We start from the raw sequence: 19,489 nt of genomic DNA on the forward strand, positions 1-19,489 counted from the left end.
AAGCAATAAAAGGTGAGCACATACATCCCTTTGAATTTCAGTAGCTTACAGAAACTACCTAGTACAGGTGGAAGGTTTATAAGTAAGCCAGCAGAATCTGGGCAGCAGCAATAGGTTTATTCAGCTCTGTAGTTACACACTTCTTCACATCTTTTGTATGAACAGAAATCTCTGTCCTATTTAAGTCCCACTTTAACGTGCTATAATCTTTTTCAAGACACTGTCATAATCTCTTGAAAGAAACTCCTCATGCTCTTTGATGATATATGAAAACATATCTTCTTTACGTCTGTATCTATGGTTTTTTTTACACTACCGAAGAAAGATGTAAAAGCTCATTTTATACATCTACATACAGACCTTTATTTCTCGCATTACTCGGGGGGGGGCTTTTCTGATCTTGGTGTTACAGTAAGTGTGAAAAAGGTCAAAAATTTTAAATATATATGCATATTTCAAGATGAACATAAGAAAATAAACAAAAGCAAATGCAAGTCAGTTTTAGTGAGACAGTGGACAAAGTGCTTTCTTCTTAGTTTTGCCTAGTAAAACCTGTGTTCTTATCAGCATTTAATGGAAAACAAACTTTGTCACAATACCATCTGGAGAGCATAACAAACTACCCCAAAGAAGCACAATCCTTTCTAAAACTGGAAACATGGAGAGTTAACAGGAACACTTCTCCAGTGCTGCAGGAAAAAAAAAAAAAACAAAAAAAACACAACAAACTTGTTTTCCATTCTCATTTAAGTTTAGCAATGATACTGATATGAAAAATAATTAAAATCACACATTCTTAAAAGTCTTAATGAGCACGAAAATGATGGCAGTGTTTTCAAAATAGCTGTGAAAACAACTGCTATCTCTAAAAAAGGAACAATACAATGCAAGTATTGTTGAAATCTCCTCTTGGTCTTATCTTGTCGTCTTTCTGCATGGAAGCTGTCATTCCAGCCATTCAGAGACTTGGAGTAAGTGGCAGAAGTTACAGATTAGCTCTGAAACTATAGCCAAGCACCCTAAAACACTCAGCTAACAACTCTTTGAACATCAGGCCTACCCTAAGAGAAGGAAGGCAGGGAGCCAGGCAAACCATAACAGCTCTAAGTGCCTGGAGTGAGAGAAAGATGCAAGAGAAAAGTCTTGTAAGCCTTTCTAGCCTGCCTTGACCAAGGAAATAGGCTATACTGGTGTTGCTCTGTGAGTTCCAAGCTAAATAAAATTGTGCTTCTGAAATAAGAGTCTGAATAGGCTTTGTCATGACATTAGCTCTTCCAAGGTTGGAAAGCCAACACAGCAACTACAGGGTTCAGCAAGCATAACACTAAGCAGAGCTAAAACTAGTACAGAACACATGTTTATCGACAGGACTGGAAGAAAGAGTCCATTGTAATCATTCATAGCTCCTGTTAGACTCATTTGAACTTGTTTCTGGTAGTCTGGCCTGAAACTGAGTCTTCTTCACTTTTCAAATGAAATGCAGGAGGCCAAAAACCTTTACCACAATGTCGAAGGAGAAGAAAATACTACTGAAACATATTGCTGCTGCTCCAGTATGTAAAACTACCTGTTTCAATCAATTCACAACAAAAATTCTTAGAAAAGAATAAAATTGTCCTGTACTCAAACTGCACATATAAAAAAAAAAAAGTCTGACTTAACTATGTTGGTGTTTGATGTGGACAGTACTCTAATCTGCCACTTTTATTTTTTTCCTCATCAGCACAATACCTTGGTATTACTGAGCTTCACTCTTCAGGCAGGAAACCCTCTGCTTCACATGTAAGACAGAAAAAACAGAAGTCACCATAGTATCCTTGTTTTTTCCCCACATTTGAAACTGCAGGGTTAAACGAAAACTGGATCCTTCATGAACTGAATTTGAAATTACCTTTATTTAAAATTTGTCATATGATTATGAATATGAACCCAATACACCCAAAACTACAGAAAGTCAGGTAAGTCCTCAATAAACTTTCATATTTACTCAAATGGTGTCATTATGAACATGTTACTGTTACTCTGTTAGCTGTCTTTGGATATACAGCTATCTTGAAGGTGCGGTTTAAACACCGCTCACTGTAGAAGACTGCATAGGTGGACTACATGTTCCATTAGGTCAACAACAGTCACTTCCCTTTTCCATCCAAAGACAATATACTTGAGCAGGTTGTATAACACTTCTGTACTGTTTCAGATGTAGAGAGTATCAGGTTTCTACCCCAGTTCTGAGAGAAAAGGCCATTACCTTCTCCTCAGTCCTCCAGTTAATTGATATAGATCAAGCGCGTTACCTACTTTCATTAAAACTAAATATTATAGGTATGATTTTTAAAAGGAAAAATTTCCTAGTTTAGCACATCCTACAGCAATCCTATCTTCCTACACACTGCCCAAGGATTCATGCACACCCATCTTCATGAACGCCACCTAAATCTATCACAGTATCCTCCGTGATATCATTTCTCTTTCTTCCAAACCCTTCTATATTTGTTTTTCCGCCATGCAGCTCTGATCTCCACAGGCTAACTTTCACAGTGCCATACCATGCACAGAAAGTAACTCTCCCAATATCCTAATGACATCTAGCCCCTATCCCATAATAAAAACTACAGCTCCCAATGCCTATACAAATATGAAGTTCATTGTGGGGGCAAGGCCTAAGCTTTTTTTCTACATATGCTCGTTTAAGACAAAGATATAGTTGCTAGCATAAAAGCTTTCAGCTGCTGGTCAAAGTCTCTGATGAACCCTCTCAACTGTCAGATCTAACAGATTATTAAAACTCTTCAGTATCCTCTCAAAAAAAAAAAAAGTTCAAAAGCTGGACATGGTCAAGAGGATTCTGGTTCCAACAATACGATTTTGCAGCAGAAATCAGTACTACCTTTCAAAAATCTGATATTTGTAAGTGAACATTTCTAGTCAAGAACAGTGTGATTAAGCTAACAAAGACAATCACTAGCAGCCCTGGAGAAGACAATCAGGGATGAGAGCTCTGCTCAAGCAGAGTGAAAGGAGCTATAATGAAAACTACTTTAGCCACGGCTATCTAAAAAGTATTTTGGATTCATGCACTTCTAGGCATTTAACCATCGCGTACCAGGTAAAAGTTCACAGTTTCCTGGTGATTCCCCTATTTCTGCTGAGTTTCTGTGTCTGTCAAAGATCTTACCCCATTTTATAAATCCTACAGAAGGATTCACCTGATCTTTTAGCCATCTAAAAATGAGATCAATTCTAAACTAGCCAGATTAGTTTCCACTCTCTGTAGTCAGCAGAGACACTGCCACTGGTGCCTCTGCAGGGAAGATTTATTTCTCCTAACTTACAATAAAATGCATCATTTTCTGAAGGCATCTGTGTTTCTCACAAGGTAAAGAACTTAAAGTAGACACTGCTAAAATTCAGTGCACCCACTTCTACACCCACTTCTACAGGTACTAACTGCTCAAATGACTTACTGAAGAGCAGCTGAAAAAAAATGTATTTACATTCAGATGAAGGATTCTCATGGCTCAAAAGAAAGCCCTGACGTTTCCATGAAGTCTCCTACTATCCCCCATCCTGTTACACTCTCATCACAGCAGCATCACCCTCTTTTTTTTTTTTTTTTTTTTTTTAATTATCCATTTAAAAGCCAAGCTGATTTAGCTGAGTAGCCAGTGGGGATGCTGTCGGATTTTGTCACCTTCCTTTTACTATGGGCTGACTGAACTACTACTGGCAATAGCGCTACTATCCAAACACTTTCCTTGTTTGAGAGGTTTGGATTCTATTCATGTCACAATTAAGAGGGGAAGAAAATGGCTACATAATGAAAAGCAAACATTTCACTCGGAAGAGGATTACTTCCACCAGGGCCCATTCATCTTTATTCTATATAAAGCTGCTTTATTCCTATATGTAACTTTTCCTGTCTCCTGCAAACAATATCAGACTTGTCGCACCAAGTCAACAGAGAGAGATCAGGTTCCCCTTAACAAACTTCCAAAACCAGTTACAATGCCCACTATGAGCTGTCTTATACTAATTACTGGAATTAATTGGCTTACCATTTAAAATAGTTTAGAGCAATACAGTAAGAGGAAGTCCTAAGTGAAGATTATTTTTTCCCTTCTTTCTTAACATCATACTATGGACTGATTTCCTACGCAGTTTGTTTCAGTTTAGTAACTCACAGTTCCTTTTCATATTTCAAAGCATTGTTCTAAGAAAAAAAACATTGCTTTTTCCTATGGCTGGAGCTGGAATTTTTCCCTCTGGAGCCCTGACCAGTTGCTGTTTTGAGGTGCTCACAGCTTAGAAATTTAAAAAGAAAAAAAAGCCAACCTCAAAACAGAGGCTTCAAAGGTCAGGGTAAAAGTGACATAGTTCATTCTGTGTGCGAATGTTCTGTATCAACAAATACTCCTCTGTGTGCAGAGGCATTATGCTTGTTTCAACTACCTGGTCAAAGAAAATAGTAGGTTTCAGTTCTGCTGCCTAAACATTGGTGATAGCCCCAGCTGAGCTGCTCAACGTTATTAAAAGAATCCATGTGGAGCTGTCAGGTATGGACCAGCCATGGCCTGACAGGATCTCATCTGGAGGCCAGCAGGAGCAGCAGCTAAGGGTCTTCAGGATACCCCAAGGCATCTTAAACAGTACCAGTTAATTATGTTTAGGCACATGAATCAAGTCCTTAGAGCCTCCTCTCCCACCCTTCCTCATTCCAGAAGTCATACATCCCGCTTCCAGGGCATCTCCCTTCCTACGCTTCCTTTTTCCCAATTCAGAAGAGCGTACAACTAACAACTCATTCAGACTTAACATGAGTCCAACATTCCTTTCCCTCTCTCCTACAGGGTTGTGATGGATTCTTTCCCAGTGGAAGAGACCAGACACCTTTCAGAAAGACTGTGTACAGTTCAGACAGACACTACAGCTATGATGTCATAAGAACGCTACAAAATTCTACAGGCCTTGCCATTCTGCAGGTCAGATCAGATCAGCATGTCTTAAATTTTCAGGTTGGCAACCTCTTAATTAAGAGGCAACCAAACTGATGATCATTTTCAACTACTGTAAAAACAAGACCAAAAACATATTAATTATTGCTTTCGGTTTATAGATGGGAAGGGAAAATGAGCTATCTTGCTTGGTGTAATAAAGCAATTCCAGGTCAGAGTTGGACAGGTGGCAGGAAGAGGTCACCTTGCTACGAAGAAAGACAAAGTATGAGGGTAGGAGTCGCGAAACTTTTAGCAGAACTAAAGCAGAGAATACAGGCAACAACATGGAGGTTCATCCTAGAAGGAGCAGCAGAGACAAGAGGAAGGACAAACGAAGGGGAAGTAAGAAAGCAGTAGCAGCAGAAAGAGTGCTGATGAAGGCGACAGAAGATCAAGCAGGGCAGAAGGCAATATTGCAATGAACAGGTTAGGAACATGTCAAAGCATCAAGCTAATAGTAAAGCAATTAAAACAAAATGAACAGTTAATCACTAGTGCTCACAGCAAGTCACCTGGCCATCCTACAACAGCATCCCAATACTTTTATTCTGGACCTGCAATGCCTCACACAGCAACAGGCAGCAGCAGTCTCTCTCACCAAAATATTCACTGTCAACAATCAGGGAATGGAGCAGAGGTATATGAGCTTCCTTTAAAAATCAGAACAGTTCCCTGTTTTAACTTTTTCTTTACATGGATGAGCTATTTTTACATCATAAGAAAGAGTTTAAATTCTTCTGTGACACACTTTAAAAACTGAATCCTGTTCTCCAAAAATACTCAAAGAGCAAATGTTAATGGTCCAATCTTGTCTTCCATTGTGCAGCACGTTCACTAAATCCTTTGGAAAATCATTTCCTGAGACTTTGCATTCACAACTTTAAAGCGTTTTATGCTGCATAATGAAAACAAGACTATACCATTTCTGCATGAACCAGGTAATTAGTACCTTGAACATACCTATAAGAATAAAAAAAAAAAAAACCCAAACATAAAATATATCAGATGTAACTCCAAAGTTTGCTGTATAGCAAATCTACAGAAAAAGAGACTTCCTAAGGCCTGGGAGGAAGGGGGGGGGGTGGATTGTTAAAGGTATATTTTAACAATATAGTGCTCACACAAATTGCAGTACTTCTAAATTAAATACTGATTCATATCCACTGACCTCAAGACAAAACAGCAAGGAGATTTACTTTCACCCAGCCTTTCTGTAACATATGCAGCCATGTCCCAAAGTGGATTCTTCAGCTGTTCAGATTTCTACCTTTCAGGACACTTTCAATGGGGAATTAAAAGCTTTCTGAGATGCCCAAGTTCTTGCCAACCCTATTCACAGCTCTCCATCACTAAACGTCTCCTTCCCGGGTCTGCATATTGTGAAAGTTTAATGGTACCGAAGACACTTTAATTAAGCTCAGAGGTTAATAAAACATTTTTTTCTCTTACCTAGGCAGCTCCAGCAGGAGACTCTGCCCGTATAAGATTCAAACCATCCCCAGGAAGATCTCCTCTCCACTGATGAATAAGGAACCTAGGGCAATCAGCTTGCTAATTTACACATGCCAGTTGAGTGCCTAAAGTTGCATGAATCCAAGCAAAGCGCTTTTGAGTTAGGCACTGTGTGTCTAACCCTCAAGACACCCAAGTTCCTTTACACAACCCATAGTGGTTACGCTAATTACATGGGTGTCCAAATACAGTACTCAGAATAAAATAAATTGAGTTGTAAAATGAGTTTTCAGAGAAGCAGTAAATGCATCCCACTAACACTGTGATACCGCAATGCTGATAAGGGGAGGAAAACCAAGGCCCAGAAACCCAAAAATCTTCATGCAAGTGGCTCGTTTTTGCACCACACATGAAGTTTTGTCAGTCTTTCATAACTGGAGCCTTATAAAGTTTACCAGTTCCAGTACATGAAGTATTCTGGAAAAGATATTCTGTGGCCCTTTAGTAGAAACACTTGGGAAACTGGAAGACTATGAACATATGGATAACCTTGCCAGCTCAAACAAAAAGACTGCCTAGCTCAGTATTGTCCTTGCCAACAGCAGCCACAAGCAGATACTCAGGAAAGACTAAGACGAGGGAAGTATAAATAGCACTCTCTTGAGTATTTCCTAGCTCCTCTTTTCAAACCATGGGATTTCGTCCCATAGAGCACCTCTCCAAGTACCTGTTCATGTCTCTCTTTGGACTCGTATCATCTTTTTGCACCTACAATCTCTTTTGACAAGGAGTTTCACAAATCTACCACCTGTTGCAGTAACAGTGACCTTTTTGTGTTCTCTACTGTATTCTCTAGCACCTGTTTCCTGCTAACCTCACTGGGTGGCCCTTGAGTCTTTGTTGGACAAGGCAGTCAGCCCCTCCACCCCAAATCATTCACAACTTAAGAGTCACAACTGTCCACATGTAAAAAGTGCTTGCTTACCTAATCATTGCCCATAGGGAAAGTATTCCAGTTTCAAAGATCCTCATAAGAAAAAGCTCTATGCATACAAAGAAATGTTTTTGTGTATTGCAAACTGGATTAAAAATAAATATGTGATACAAATACATTAATATATTTTATATTCACCAGCCATAGAAACACAGTTAAAAACCCTACTGCATATCTTTTCAGAATTAAATAAAACCCAATGCTTTATCCACCCTTCATTTTAACTAGTGTTTATAATGATATTATAGTCCTGGAAAAAATTGGGGTTTTTTTAAAGACCTGACTCATTTTTTCAGAAATGAAAGTCATACAGAAATTATTAGTTTAAAACCCTACACAAGCACCTTCCAGTTCAGAGTATGATGTGGGAAAAAACAGCATGTATCTACAAGCTAAGTAGAACTTTAAACTGTGGAAATTGGTTATTCAAATGAGAAAAATCCCCAATTCACATTCATCACTAGAATTCACATCAATTGGAAACAAATCTACGGTTCCAGTGCATTCAGAAGTCAGTACAGGCCATACAAGACCTAAAAAAAATCTTAGTCATTGGGTGACAAAAAGGTTGCCCCAGATTCTCCACAGTTCCCAATAGCAAGAGAGGCTGCCAAGAAGTCAGAGGAGCCCACAACTGGCAACAGCAACCACAGACACCCGACTCCATGTAAGTACAGTAAAAAAGCCTGGCCAAAACCAGTCAAGTAGCCAAGAGCGTCAGGAGAAAGTGCTTCCTGTAGAGAACACTAGCTGATTTATTACAAACTCAGATGAGGAGCACTCGTTTCAAATGCCAAGGATCCTTGGAAATAGACCTCAATGATGCAAGTGAACAAATGAACACAGGTCCCTCTGATATAGCAACACGTCTGAAGAGCTGAAATGCCCTCAGATACTCCTACCATATAGAGAGTTTGAATGGATAAGCACACAGAGGATGGAATTGCTTCGCAACGGGTTGCAGGTGCCTTGTCCCCACACACCCCCCCAAGCATACAGCACTGACGCTAACAACGTATCGCTCAGTAGCTGATACAGCATCTGCACAGTAAACTGGTCAGTATTTCAACAACAGAATTATTTTGAAAACATAAATTGTGTTTTCAACCAAAATAATTACATTTCTTTAAGTTCACTCTTGTTAGAGCTGGAAAATACATGAAACAAAATTTTTCATTTTTTAAAACATCTATGTTTGAAATAGAACATTTTCTACAAAACTAACACAATCACTAGAAAGCTTTTTAAACTACATTCTTCAATTTTTAGTCCCACTTGAAGACATTTCACAGTTCATTTATAAATCAAATTAAAAACTCCTCAAACGTCCCACAAAAAACATTCTGATTTTTTCTTAAAACCTTAATGAAGTACACAATCCCTTGCAGCAGTGACAGCAGTGTATCAGGTGACAAGTGATTACTTTTTTCATTCTAAATTTTTGGCACCTCTAAGTCTATAACTTCCTTTATGAAATCATCATTACATACCTGAAGCCAGGTATGAAAGAATACACAGAAAGTCTGATGCACGTGCCATGTTTAACCCATCTGCATATTTCTCCAGAACACTGCCTGTAACCCGTCATTTAAAGACAACAAGAAACAAATGCCATAACATTCTTATAAAAAATTCATGCAACACCCTCATCTAGCAACATCAATTACTTTATCTAGCTCCTACACCGTTAGCTGTAAGACTGATAAAGCTACTCAGCAGGCAAGGGATTTAATGAAATAGACCCTGAGTTCCTGGGAGGATCGATCACCTATGGTTCCAACTCTAACACTTCTGACCAAATACAAGCTCTCTTCCTGCTGCTGAGCAATAGGCTTTTCTGGATCTTGATCAATCATGCTCCAAAGGAGGGAGGGTGTAATAATATGGTGTAAAGTATTCCAAGTGTGTAGGAGAACAATTGATTTTGGTGAAAGGGAGGATGAGAAGAAACTATTTAAAAAATAATAGAAATTGACAGCTTTTACATTTAGGTCACTTGAGCAGCAAAACAAGTTCACAGCAGTTCTTTCAATAAGCAACAATACAATTAAGCATATGTACTAATCGTCATTAATAAACCACATAAGCCAGCATAAAAAAAAAAAATACAGCCTTGCACTGTTACAGGTTCCCAGTTTCCACAAATATTTTCAATTCTGTTCCCCATCTAAGGCTGAGGCATCAAGATACAAATATCACAGAACAAACATCTCCCAGTGACTACCTAATGAGCCACTACCAAAATAAACAGCATCAAAAAAAATCCAACCCACTTGTCAGTGAGAGGCCTTAAGTTCTCTTCCCATTGCCTAACAAATTTAAGTACTGTCTGCTTCCTGCTCCTTCCAGTGCAAGGCTGAACAGAGGATAATTTGGCTGTCCTTCCTCTGCAAGGAAGAAATGAAAAATTCCTTACTTCTTGATCCTTCTAAACTAACCCAAACGTTCCTTACCTTGAAGTCTAGTACATTCTAGTCTTAAATTTCCTTTAAATAAAGCTGATTTAATATCCCATCGCTGGATGAACTTCATGTTCTAGGGGAAATCTTACCTAATTTTGGCAGGGAATATGGCACTTTAAAATAATCTTCATAAAATTCAATGAGTCTCCTTGTAATATTTAGAGCGTAGTCCCCCGATCCTCTTCGGATTGCATCAGGCCTTGCATATAACCGTACCTGTTAAAAAACAAAGCGAAAGACTGATCATTTCAGCATCTACCTTTTAAAGCTATCCTACCTGCAGAGGTGAACTATTCTAAGGTTGTTGTGAGGTGGCAGGATTATTCACTTAAAGCCAAATGTGACTGTCATTCGTTCATCAAAACATGTTGTACCTGAAAACCAGAACTTCCACAATTAAGGTGACAAAGTTGAGAAGTCACAATCTCCTACTTGTTTTTGTTGCCAAATAAAAGACTTAACACTCCTTGCATCAAAATAAATATTCAAATAAAACACTTACATGTGTTTGCTAGAGATATGATGGGAGAGTGGATTAGTACAATGGTTCTCTGCCTACAGTGAATGTAGGCAGGAAGCAGTGGCTCAGTAGGAGAGAAGTTCACGGTTTGTTAAAGGCACATTATATCAAGCCCTGAAAGTATTAGTAGACTGTGGAGAAAAAAAAAAAAAATAATCGTTCTCTTTTCCTTTTCTCTGGCAGTGACACAGTTACCCTCGATGGGCTATGGAAGACTGCAAAAACAACCATTTATAGGCTCATTCATGTACACAAACAATTAACATTCCTGAAACCTCCATGACTGCTTCAGGCCTCTGTTTTCAGAAAGCAGTAAATTAAAGCTGTTTATACAAGCCATAGACTGCTGTGTTCAGTATAAAACAGCTCCCACATCTGACTACGTGGAGCACCCCAGTGAACAGAACTCACCTTCATAATTCAGCACTCAAGTGTGACCCTGATTAAGGAGCTAGCAGAAAGCACCGCCAGGTTACTCACTACTCCCTGTCCTTACAGTCCTTAATGCTTCCTTAGTGCAAAGATGACATACACCTGAGAACTGTTAACCAAGAAATGGATAGAAAGGAGAGTCACTTTTCCTTCTCCCTCCTCATACGCTGTCTGATGGAAGCAGTGTGTGCTTTGTCTCTAGTGGCTGTGGCAGAAGGTCTCTACCTGCAGTACATAATGACCTGATACAAACGAGACTCTACTAAATGTCCATCCTAATAATAGTATCTGACACGCTAATACTTTCTGTGGTAGGATTAAACCTCAGCCAGGGTTCTGAGGAAAGCAGCAGGGCAGCAATCAGAAAATATCAATGCAACATGAAGGAGAAATATCAGTTTCGAAATGTTTCTAAATGCTCTATTCTGGACCAAGAAAAGCCAATGGGATTTTCGGCTTTAATGAAAGCATTACCAAGTATTGCTTTACTGCTCTTTTGCTGAACCAGGTTAGTTATCTGAGTGGAAACCAGACACCAAACCTCTGTACACTGTACCTGTCAATTCTGTTTTAACCCACTTTCTCTTTGTTTTCAGTATGCAGACACATCATTCTGCTTTGTTACTATGTCCATCTTTACATTTTTATCTTTGTGTTGTGTTAGACTCAGTGCACAATCAACCATATAGTTATCATTTGTAATGTAAAACAGATAACAGCATAACCTAATGAGACATGTAATAAAGCAGACTTCTCATAATCACCACCTGAAAGCATATAAGCCATTATCTGAACACCTCCAAGTCACTATTTTTGTTTATTGCTTCCTTCCAAAGTTAACAGTGGCATGTACATTAAATGTTCCCTTATCTGCTAAACTAAATGTATTTTTTAACAAAATAGATATTAACCACAGAGATCCTAATTCAAACGTCTCAAAACCTTTAGTTTATGGAAGGATGGTAAGAATCACAATTAGATTTGTGATGAACACTGTTTTGTATCATTAAACCTTTATACACAATTTTGCATAATTGCTTTACTGGCACAGTTGACTGTATCAGCAAATTAGGAAAAAAAGAGTCAGCCAACCAAGTATGCAAAAAATCATTCAATTTGACAGTGGCCAAATGTGTCCATAATAAGGAACGGGACAACAGAAGGGAAGAAAAAAAAAATAGGTATATACAAGAAAAATCGAGGTTCAACTTACTGCATTACAACGTGTGTCTTTTGGCAAATGAAGAAAAGGCATTTAATGGTGTCTGAGATGGAGCCCAGGTACCAAAGCTCAAAAACCGCAATGCTGCAGACTTTCATTTGCCACCTGCCTAACGCTGAATATAGTTTTATTTTGCCTGTAAAGTTTTCCCCGGGTGCCTCTCTGCCTGCCCAGAACAGCTCCAGACTGCCAGGGCTCCATGGCTCACACCAAGGTCACCCCTTAGCTGGAACACAGTTCAGGAATTACCTGTGCCTTTGCCCAGGTCTCTCAGGGGCTTTGAGGTGACAGGCATTGCCAAAGCACGCCAGCCGTCTTCAAATGCTGGGTCTGCTTCTGCCTTCTACCCAACAACCGCTGAACGTGAAGCATATGGAGGAACCTTAGAGGCACCATCGCAGACCTATCCCTGGCCTCAGAAAATTCCCTCTTGGTTAGCAGAGGGCTACCGCAGGGGACAGTCTGTGACACTCTGCCTACCTGGCTGGCTGGTTTGGATGACACCTTCTCAGGTGTCATTCACGATGTAAGAAACTTGATCCAGAGTTCAGTCTAAAGGCTGGCACCTCTAAGGTTGAAACTGAAGCCCCTAGCATTCACACACCAATGTCCTTCAATGTGTATGGGCTTATCTTGACCATGTTTTACCACCAAATCCATAAAATAGGGATTATATTATTTCCTTAGCTTATACAAAGATTCTGAGTGTTAAGTAATAAAGACTGTAAAGTTTTCAGATACTGCTCCAAAGAGGAGCTTAAGTAAATAAAACAGAATGAAAATTAAGACATGAGATTTGTTCAGCATAATTTTTTTGTTTACTGTTTCATTTCAAAAGGCAGATAGGTTGTGCTACTTTGTAACTATGTTGGACTGAACAATAACACATAATTATTACATACTTTCCCACAGGCTGTTTGATCACTATCCTAATAATTCGATTTTACGTTAATTTAAATAAGAGAGAGAACAGAAAATCTTCTGCAGGGTCAGACCTAAATAGAAATAAAAGCGGTACGTGTTCTCCTACAAAAGATAAATAGGTTTCTGGCTTAGGTGCATAATTCATCACTCATAGCAATGGCACCTACTGCCCTGCAAATATTAGTGAAGCTCTTTTCACAGTCTTTGCAATATTAGGTTATACTATTCTTTTCATGTAAGAAAGTGGAGAACAAAGAGAGACTGAGACTAACTCTGGGTGCCTATCTTGACACCTCTCAATGTCATGTGTACTTAACAGTCTTATTGCACACACTTAAAGCACTGTTCCCGTTAGATCTTATTGCAGTGGTGAACACTTTATACAGCTTTGAGTCTGGTCACAGGTGCCTTAGTTTGGGTATTAAGAAAATTAGTAACACACGATTAGTGACTAAATGAGACTGTGTCAGTTTATGTGATTTGCTCGGTATCTGATAGCAACTCTGGTGGCAGAGGCGGGGAGGGAATTCAAAGATGGCATTCAGCCTCACGGCCACCTGACAGCCTGCACCAAGCACCTTCCACGTTTGGGAATTAATAAGGTAGGGGCTGTTCAGACAACAGGCATATTCACAGCACACTGGTGTCGTCCTGACGCAGTGTAGTTCCCTGTGTGTCTAAATGACAAAAATACTGGAAAAATATTATGATGGAGTGTATTAGTAATGACACTGGCATAACACCTATGAATATAACAGAGTTCGCACAGTCAACCTAAATTCTGGGGGGTTTTCTTAACTCCTTTGCACCTACATTTGCAACCATTACCAATCTTTCAACAGAAGTTCTGACTACTAAGAAAAAAAAAAATCCGAACCTCTCATTTCTCTCTCAAATGGAACCAGACTGACCATCTCCTTCCTACTACAAGTTTGAGTAACTAGGTTTGCACCAGCAGCCCTACAACCCAGACCTCCCCTTTGACATTTATAAGACTCTGTTGTTCTTATACTGCACAGCCACTGACAGAGGACACACTTTGCTAGAAATCATTTTCACTTTTCTTAACAGCAGAGCAAGAAGTTATTAGAGATCCTAAATGAAACTGCTGCAATGTATATTTTCTCATTCTTCTCTAAAGTGAGCAAAAATGTGAGTTGTTTCCTCTTGTTTGCTTTTCAGAAGCGCTGAGCTATTTTCATTAGAACTTTAAATAAAGACAGTACAACAGGCACACTCAGATACCACCACAGAAAAATCATCCCAAAGGATTAATTTAAAAATATTCGTAACCTAACTCAAGTTCTTAGTATGACTTTGGCAGCATCAGATAAAATACTAAAATATTCCTGAAACTTATACAGTAAATTCCATGTATTTAAGTGATCAATAGTCTATTTCTCTCTAGTTAGTCTAAAGTATTAGCTATACAAAAAGTGTACTTTCACAAATAATTTGTACATATTGCAACATTTTCTGTTGTCTCTTAATATTTCATCATTTGTTACATAAAATAAGGCAAAGTAATTTAAAAATATTTGCAATACCAGGTCACCAGAACAGATGAATGTGATTGTAAAATGAGAGCTGTTTCCCATAGTGAGGGACAATTGTGATATATGCTAAGAAATGTGCAACAGATTTAGAACAAATCACATCTAATTAAAGTCAGGGTATTAACTACTGTGCATGAGAAAATCTTCCTGTCTACAGCAGGTAAAAATTATTCATCAAAAAGAAAGTTAGCACTTAAAAAGAAAAAAAAGAGGTTTTCTTGTCTTATTACTTCAGAGAGTTTCAAAAACATGTGAATTAGTAACCGTATATAAGGTATGATGGGTAAATTCTGACAAGTACAAACTGTAAATAGCAATGAATATCTTAATTCCTGGTGAATAGTATGTTCACTAAAAATGTTTCCACTGTACCAAAGACTAGTGATAATTTCAGCACATAATAAACAGAGTAATGGGTTCAGATGAAATAGAACTGTTCTATTTCAACATTTTAAAATCACAACCTTTTTTTTTTTGACTTTTTTTTTTTGCATTAAAATTGAAGTACGTAGAAAAAGAAAGGGATGAAAGGGATGAAGAATGGTAAGGAAAAATCTGCAGTCATTTTTTTCACATTCTGTGAAATATTTCAGGTCAAACTGAAGGCTTTGTTCAGTTCTGTTTTGCAGGTAGGAGGAACATGGAATTTTCAGCATTTTGACCACGGAAATAAGAAGTAAAAATCCATTATTTACACCTGTCTAATTGCAGAAAGGCTGTTGTCCAACCTTCTCCCTCTGCAGGAATTCACCAAAGATGAAGGAAGACCACAGAGAACCACATTATGTTCTCCCTCTGGCACTAGAGGAAGACACTAATAACCTTTGCTAGAGGTGCCACAAGCCTGCCAACCTGCTTCCCCAGGGAATTAAGGAAGCTGACAACCTGGCAGAAATCAGGATGCTACAGTAAGAGGCTTGCAAGCCTGAAGCATGCCATACACCAGAGCTCACCCCTTGCTTTAGAATTAAATATGCACTTCGACATTTGAAGCCTGCTCTTGAAGACATTCTCCTCTATGCCACCTTCTATTTTATGTGTGCGACCCCTTTGAAACCTTCATTCTCACAGTGGTGTTATCTTTTTAGGGGAGTGTCACCTTGCCCGCTATCAAGACATATTTTTATTCTTTATTCTAACAGTAGAGTTTGCTGAACACGATAATCCCATATAATAGTCTGCATTCATTCTGCAAGGCATCTTTTCTGTAAATGTTTAGCCACGTTTTCCATGTTTTAAGACCACTCCAATTGCCATCGCTGCCTTCCCTGATGCCCTGGGGGGATCACAGCTCACTAGATGAGAAATAGTGCTCCAAGGGAATAAAGTGCACCTCTGTTTTAGCAAGGGAAGGTTTGTGAGAGCAGATGGCTCATTGGGCTCTAACGGCCTAACACAACACCCGCTGACTTCAGCTGAATGACTCCTGTTAACTACAGGGGCTTTAAATCAGACTTTCAGAGGAGACATGACCAATCCAGCCCCTGGGCTAGGGACACTTCTGCCAAGGCAGCCTTCACCAACAGCATCTGCCATGTCTACAGTCCATGTTTTTAGATCACCACTCACGTAGTCCTTGTTAGGCAGTACACAGGAAAAAAAAAAAAAATATTCCTGTAAATGGCGGTACTCCGGTCATGACCACCGATAGTTCAGATCATGAGAAGCAGGACCACTAACTGGATCTTATGTTTATATCCCATGTGCTACAAAACTATAATAGCTCTCTGCATCTTGAAAACATCCTGACGCAGAATTTACACAGCAGTAACCATTGCTGCATCTCTGCCACAGCATCAGGTACAACAAGGCCGGCTTTGCTGCTGGCAAGGGGAGAAGATGCACCTACAACCCCAGCCCCCCGGTTCCCACCATCGACACTGCCACAGGCGTGACTACACCAAACCACCCCCGAAGGTACCCCCATCCACGGAGAGCCTTTGCCAGCCCCAAACGCTGTCACAGCACATAGGCCTGTGGGACCACAAGAGACCTGAATCTCTCTCTCCTTTAGCTTGGCACTATTACAGCATCTTTCCAAGCAAACGTGGCTAACGTTCCAAGGATGGCATTTACCTATTTTGCTACTGTCTAGATTTCCCCTCCCCCTTTTTTCTATCTTCGGTCCATTTTGCTACATGTACTGAAGTCTGAACAGACTAGGAGCAAATGGGGGTATGGAAATGGAGCAAAAGCCTGATGACAACCTTAAATCTCGTTTTCTCAGGCAAGCATGGATTAGGTAACCTTCTATCAACACAGGAATACATTTCACAATTAAGGATAGTTTCCCCTCCCACATACTTCAAGCAGAATTAAAAGTAACTTTGACAGGTGTTTTAAAGCAGCTCAGAGTGCTTTCCCATTACAAAACAGATGTTTCTGCACATCAACTGGTGTCAGCAATGCCACCCTGGGAATAATGCTTGGTTTTTAAAGCCTTCTTCAAAACCAGCAGACTCTACATGAAGCACTGTTCTTGGGAGGCCCCTCCAAACAAGATCCAGCCCTCTGTGTGACTGTACCCACAGGCTCAGACAGCGCTGGTGCAACTGGGATCTCACTCACGATGATTTTAAAATCTCAATTCAGGAAAGCACTTATGCATATGTTTAATTTTAAATATGTGTTTAACCTCAAACATGCATTTGCATGTTTCAGAAGGCCCTAACATTTCAATAGAGCAGCCACTTACAAATTTTATAAAGGGGAGAAAATAGTCTTGTGCTCTTTATTTCAAGATCCATAATACTTCTGCAGCAAGTGAAGCTCTCAGCTGAAAAACACATGCATTGCCTCTGTACTTAAAAGCTTCAATTTACTTGATAATCTGAGATCTCTTTTATCGTTATTTTGCTGACTATTTTAGGCACAGGTATTGCTTTTATTATTGTTAGAGATAAATATATGTTCACATTACACATTTAATATAGCAGACAGATGTCTGGACTCAACAGTCTTGGCTGCAACCTCCCTGGGTCACTTCTGCAAATGAGGCGTTGCATCTTTTAAATGTGATAAAGTCAAAAGAAATAACACTTCACTACATACGCGAACAAGCTACAAGCCAAGTTCCACTAAGAATGTGTGAGTTGTTTCACATGTGTGAAGTCCACAAGTTTTGTGTGTTCAAATGCAATAAATTTTACAATATTGATGAGTGAAGGAGAGAAAGAGAGAGGCAGCTGTAGTGAAATATCAATTCTGCTGTAGTGAACATCGTTAAACTTGATAATGGGAAGAAATGACAGAAAAATGCCTTGTTTCAATCTCCTATTCATTATTCATCACGGACAATACCCAAAAGAGACTGTATGGTAATGAAATGTGCTTACTGAATACCAAAGGGACAGCTCATCTTTATAAGAAGATGACTTTTCTCCAAACTGAGCAGTCACACACAGCACTGCACTGAGCCTTTTTTTACAACCAAAAATGTTTTAAATAAATTTAGGAAATTTTTTTTAAAGCTAGCTGGAAACAGTGAGAGTTCAAGGACCTGATATTTTCTGAGTATGGAGATTGGGTGGAACTTTTTCTAAAGTAAACCAACATCATCTTTGCATCCTCATTCAAGACAGCTTTAACTGGTTTAATAAACCAGTTAAAATAAGAGAAGTTGCCACTAAAAATAAAGTTTATATGAAAGAAATTGTCACAAAGGGAGTTATACAGGTAGAGAGGTGTCTCAGGAAACTAAATGCAAGCACAGGGGTGCCTGAACATTGTTGCCGGGCAAGGGGAAAGAGTCGTTGAACAGACATAGCGGATGTTCCTGGATAAAAACTCGTAGCATGACCCTGAAGGAGAAAGAAGTGAAAGAAACTTCTGGGGTTCCAGCTGACAGTGGAGAAATGAAAAATATTAAGCAAAGATATTGCCATGGATTTTCAGAGTTGTGAAGGGGGGCTGGGGGGGAATAGTTTTGTGCATCTCTTTCCTAAATAAACATGACTGCATGGGAGAAGCATCTAGTTGCCTCATCAATTTCTCATCTGAACAAAAACAAATGCAAGCGTTTGCTGACTGCTCCAGCCAAAGGTGCAACAATATATTCCACCAGGAGGCAAAACTGTCATGCAGACATGCTACAATTTCTAACTTGAGAAGACATCATAAAATACTTTGGAAAGTTAATGAGCTGCACTTGCATATAAATCCAACCAATGCTCAGCTGGCATAAAATAAAATACTGGCTATGTCACTGACCACAGTGCCATTAAGATTAATTTAGAGCACTCAGAATCTGTATCATCTTGTTGAAATGGCTCAGGGACAGAAAGTGAACATGTTAACAACTAATATATAGCAAATGTAATTACGGACACCCTTCCATAACCATTTCACCCAACTAAGACTGCCTTGATCCCACCACCAGATACTCAGTCATTCAGCCTCAACTCCTCTGTTACATCAGCTCTAGAGTTCATCTCATCTCACAGCAAGCTATCAACCAGACAAGTCAGCTAACTCTGCGTCCTGGTTTCAGCTGGGATAGCGTTAACTTTCTTCCTAGTAGCTTGTACAGTGTGGTTTGGATTTAGTGTGAGAGTAATGTTGATAACACACTGATGCTGTAGTTGTTGCTAAGTAGCACTTATCCTAAGCTAAGGATTTTTCAGTTTCCCATGCTCTGCCAGCGAGCAGGGGCACAAGAAGCTGGGAGAGAGCACGGCCAGGAGAGCTGACCCGAATTGGCCAAAGGGATATTCCATACCATGTGACGTCGTGCTCAGTAAATAAACTGGGGGGAATTGGCTAGGAGGGGCTGATCGCTGCTCGGGCATCGGTCAGCAGGTGGTGAACAATTGCATTGTGCATCACTTGGGGTTTTTTTACTATTTTTTTACTATTATTTTATTATATTCCTTTTCATTACAATTATTGTTATTATTATATTTTATTATTATTATTGGTAGTGTTATATTTTATT

General features: G+C 39.3%; 1 protein-coding gene across 3 annotated transcripts in view; it reads right to left on the reverse strand.

The window, feature by feature from the left end:
* Positions 1–19,489, reverse strand: part of TRHDE (thyrotropin releasing hormone degrading enzyme) — a 220,784-nt gene that overhangs the window by 171,329 nt on the left and 29,966 nt on the right. For all 3 annotated transcript variants that reach the window (XR_008233144.1, XM_052774609.1, XM_052774608.1), the window contains exon 3: positions 9,992–10,118. Coding sequence is in view for 2 of the 3 variants with exons in the window: in XM_052774609.1 (XP_052630569.1) it covers positions 9,992–10,118 (127 nt within the window). In the remaining variant the exon portion in view is untranslated. The remainder of the gene's footprint in view (positions 1–9,991; positions 10,119–19,489) is intronic.

The sequence above is a fragment of the Harpia harpyja genome, chromosome 23, assembly GCF_026419915.1.
Source record: "Harpia harpyja isolate bHarHar1 chromosome 23, bHarHar1 primary haplotype, whole genome shotgun sequence".
Classification (NCBI taxonomy): domain Eukaryota; kingdom Metazoa; phylum Chordata; class Aves; order Accipitriformes; family Accipitridae; genus Harpia; species Harpia harpyja.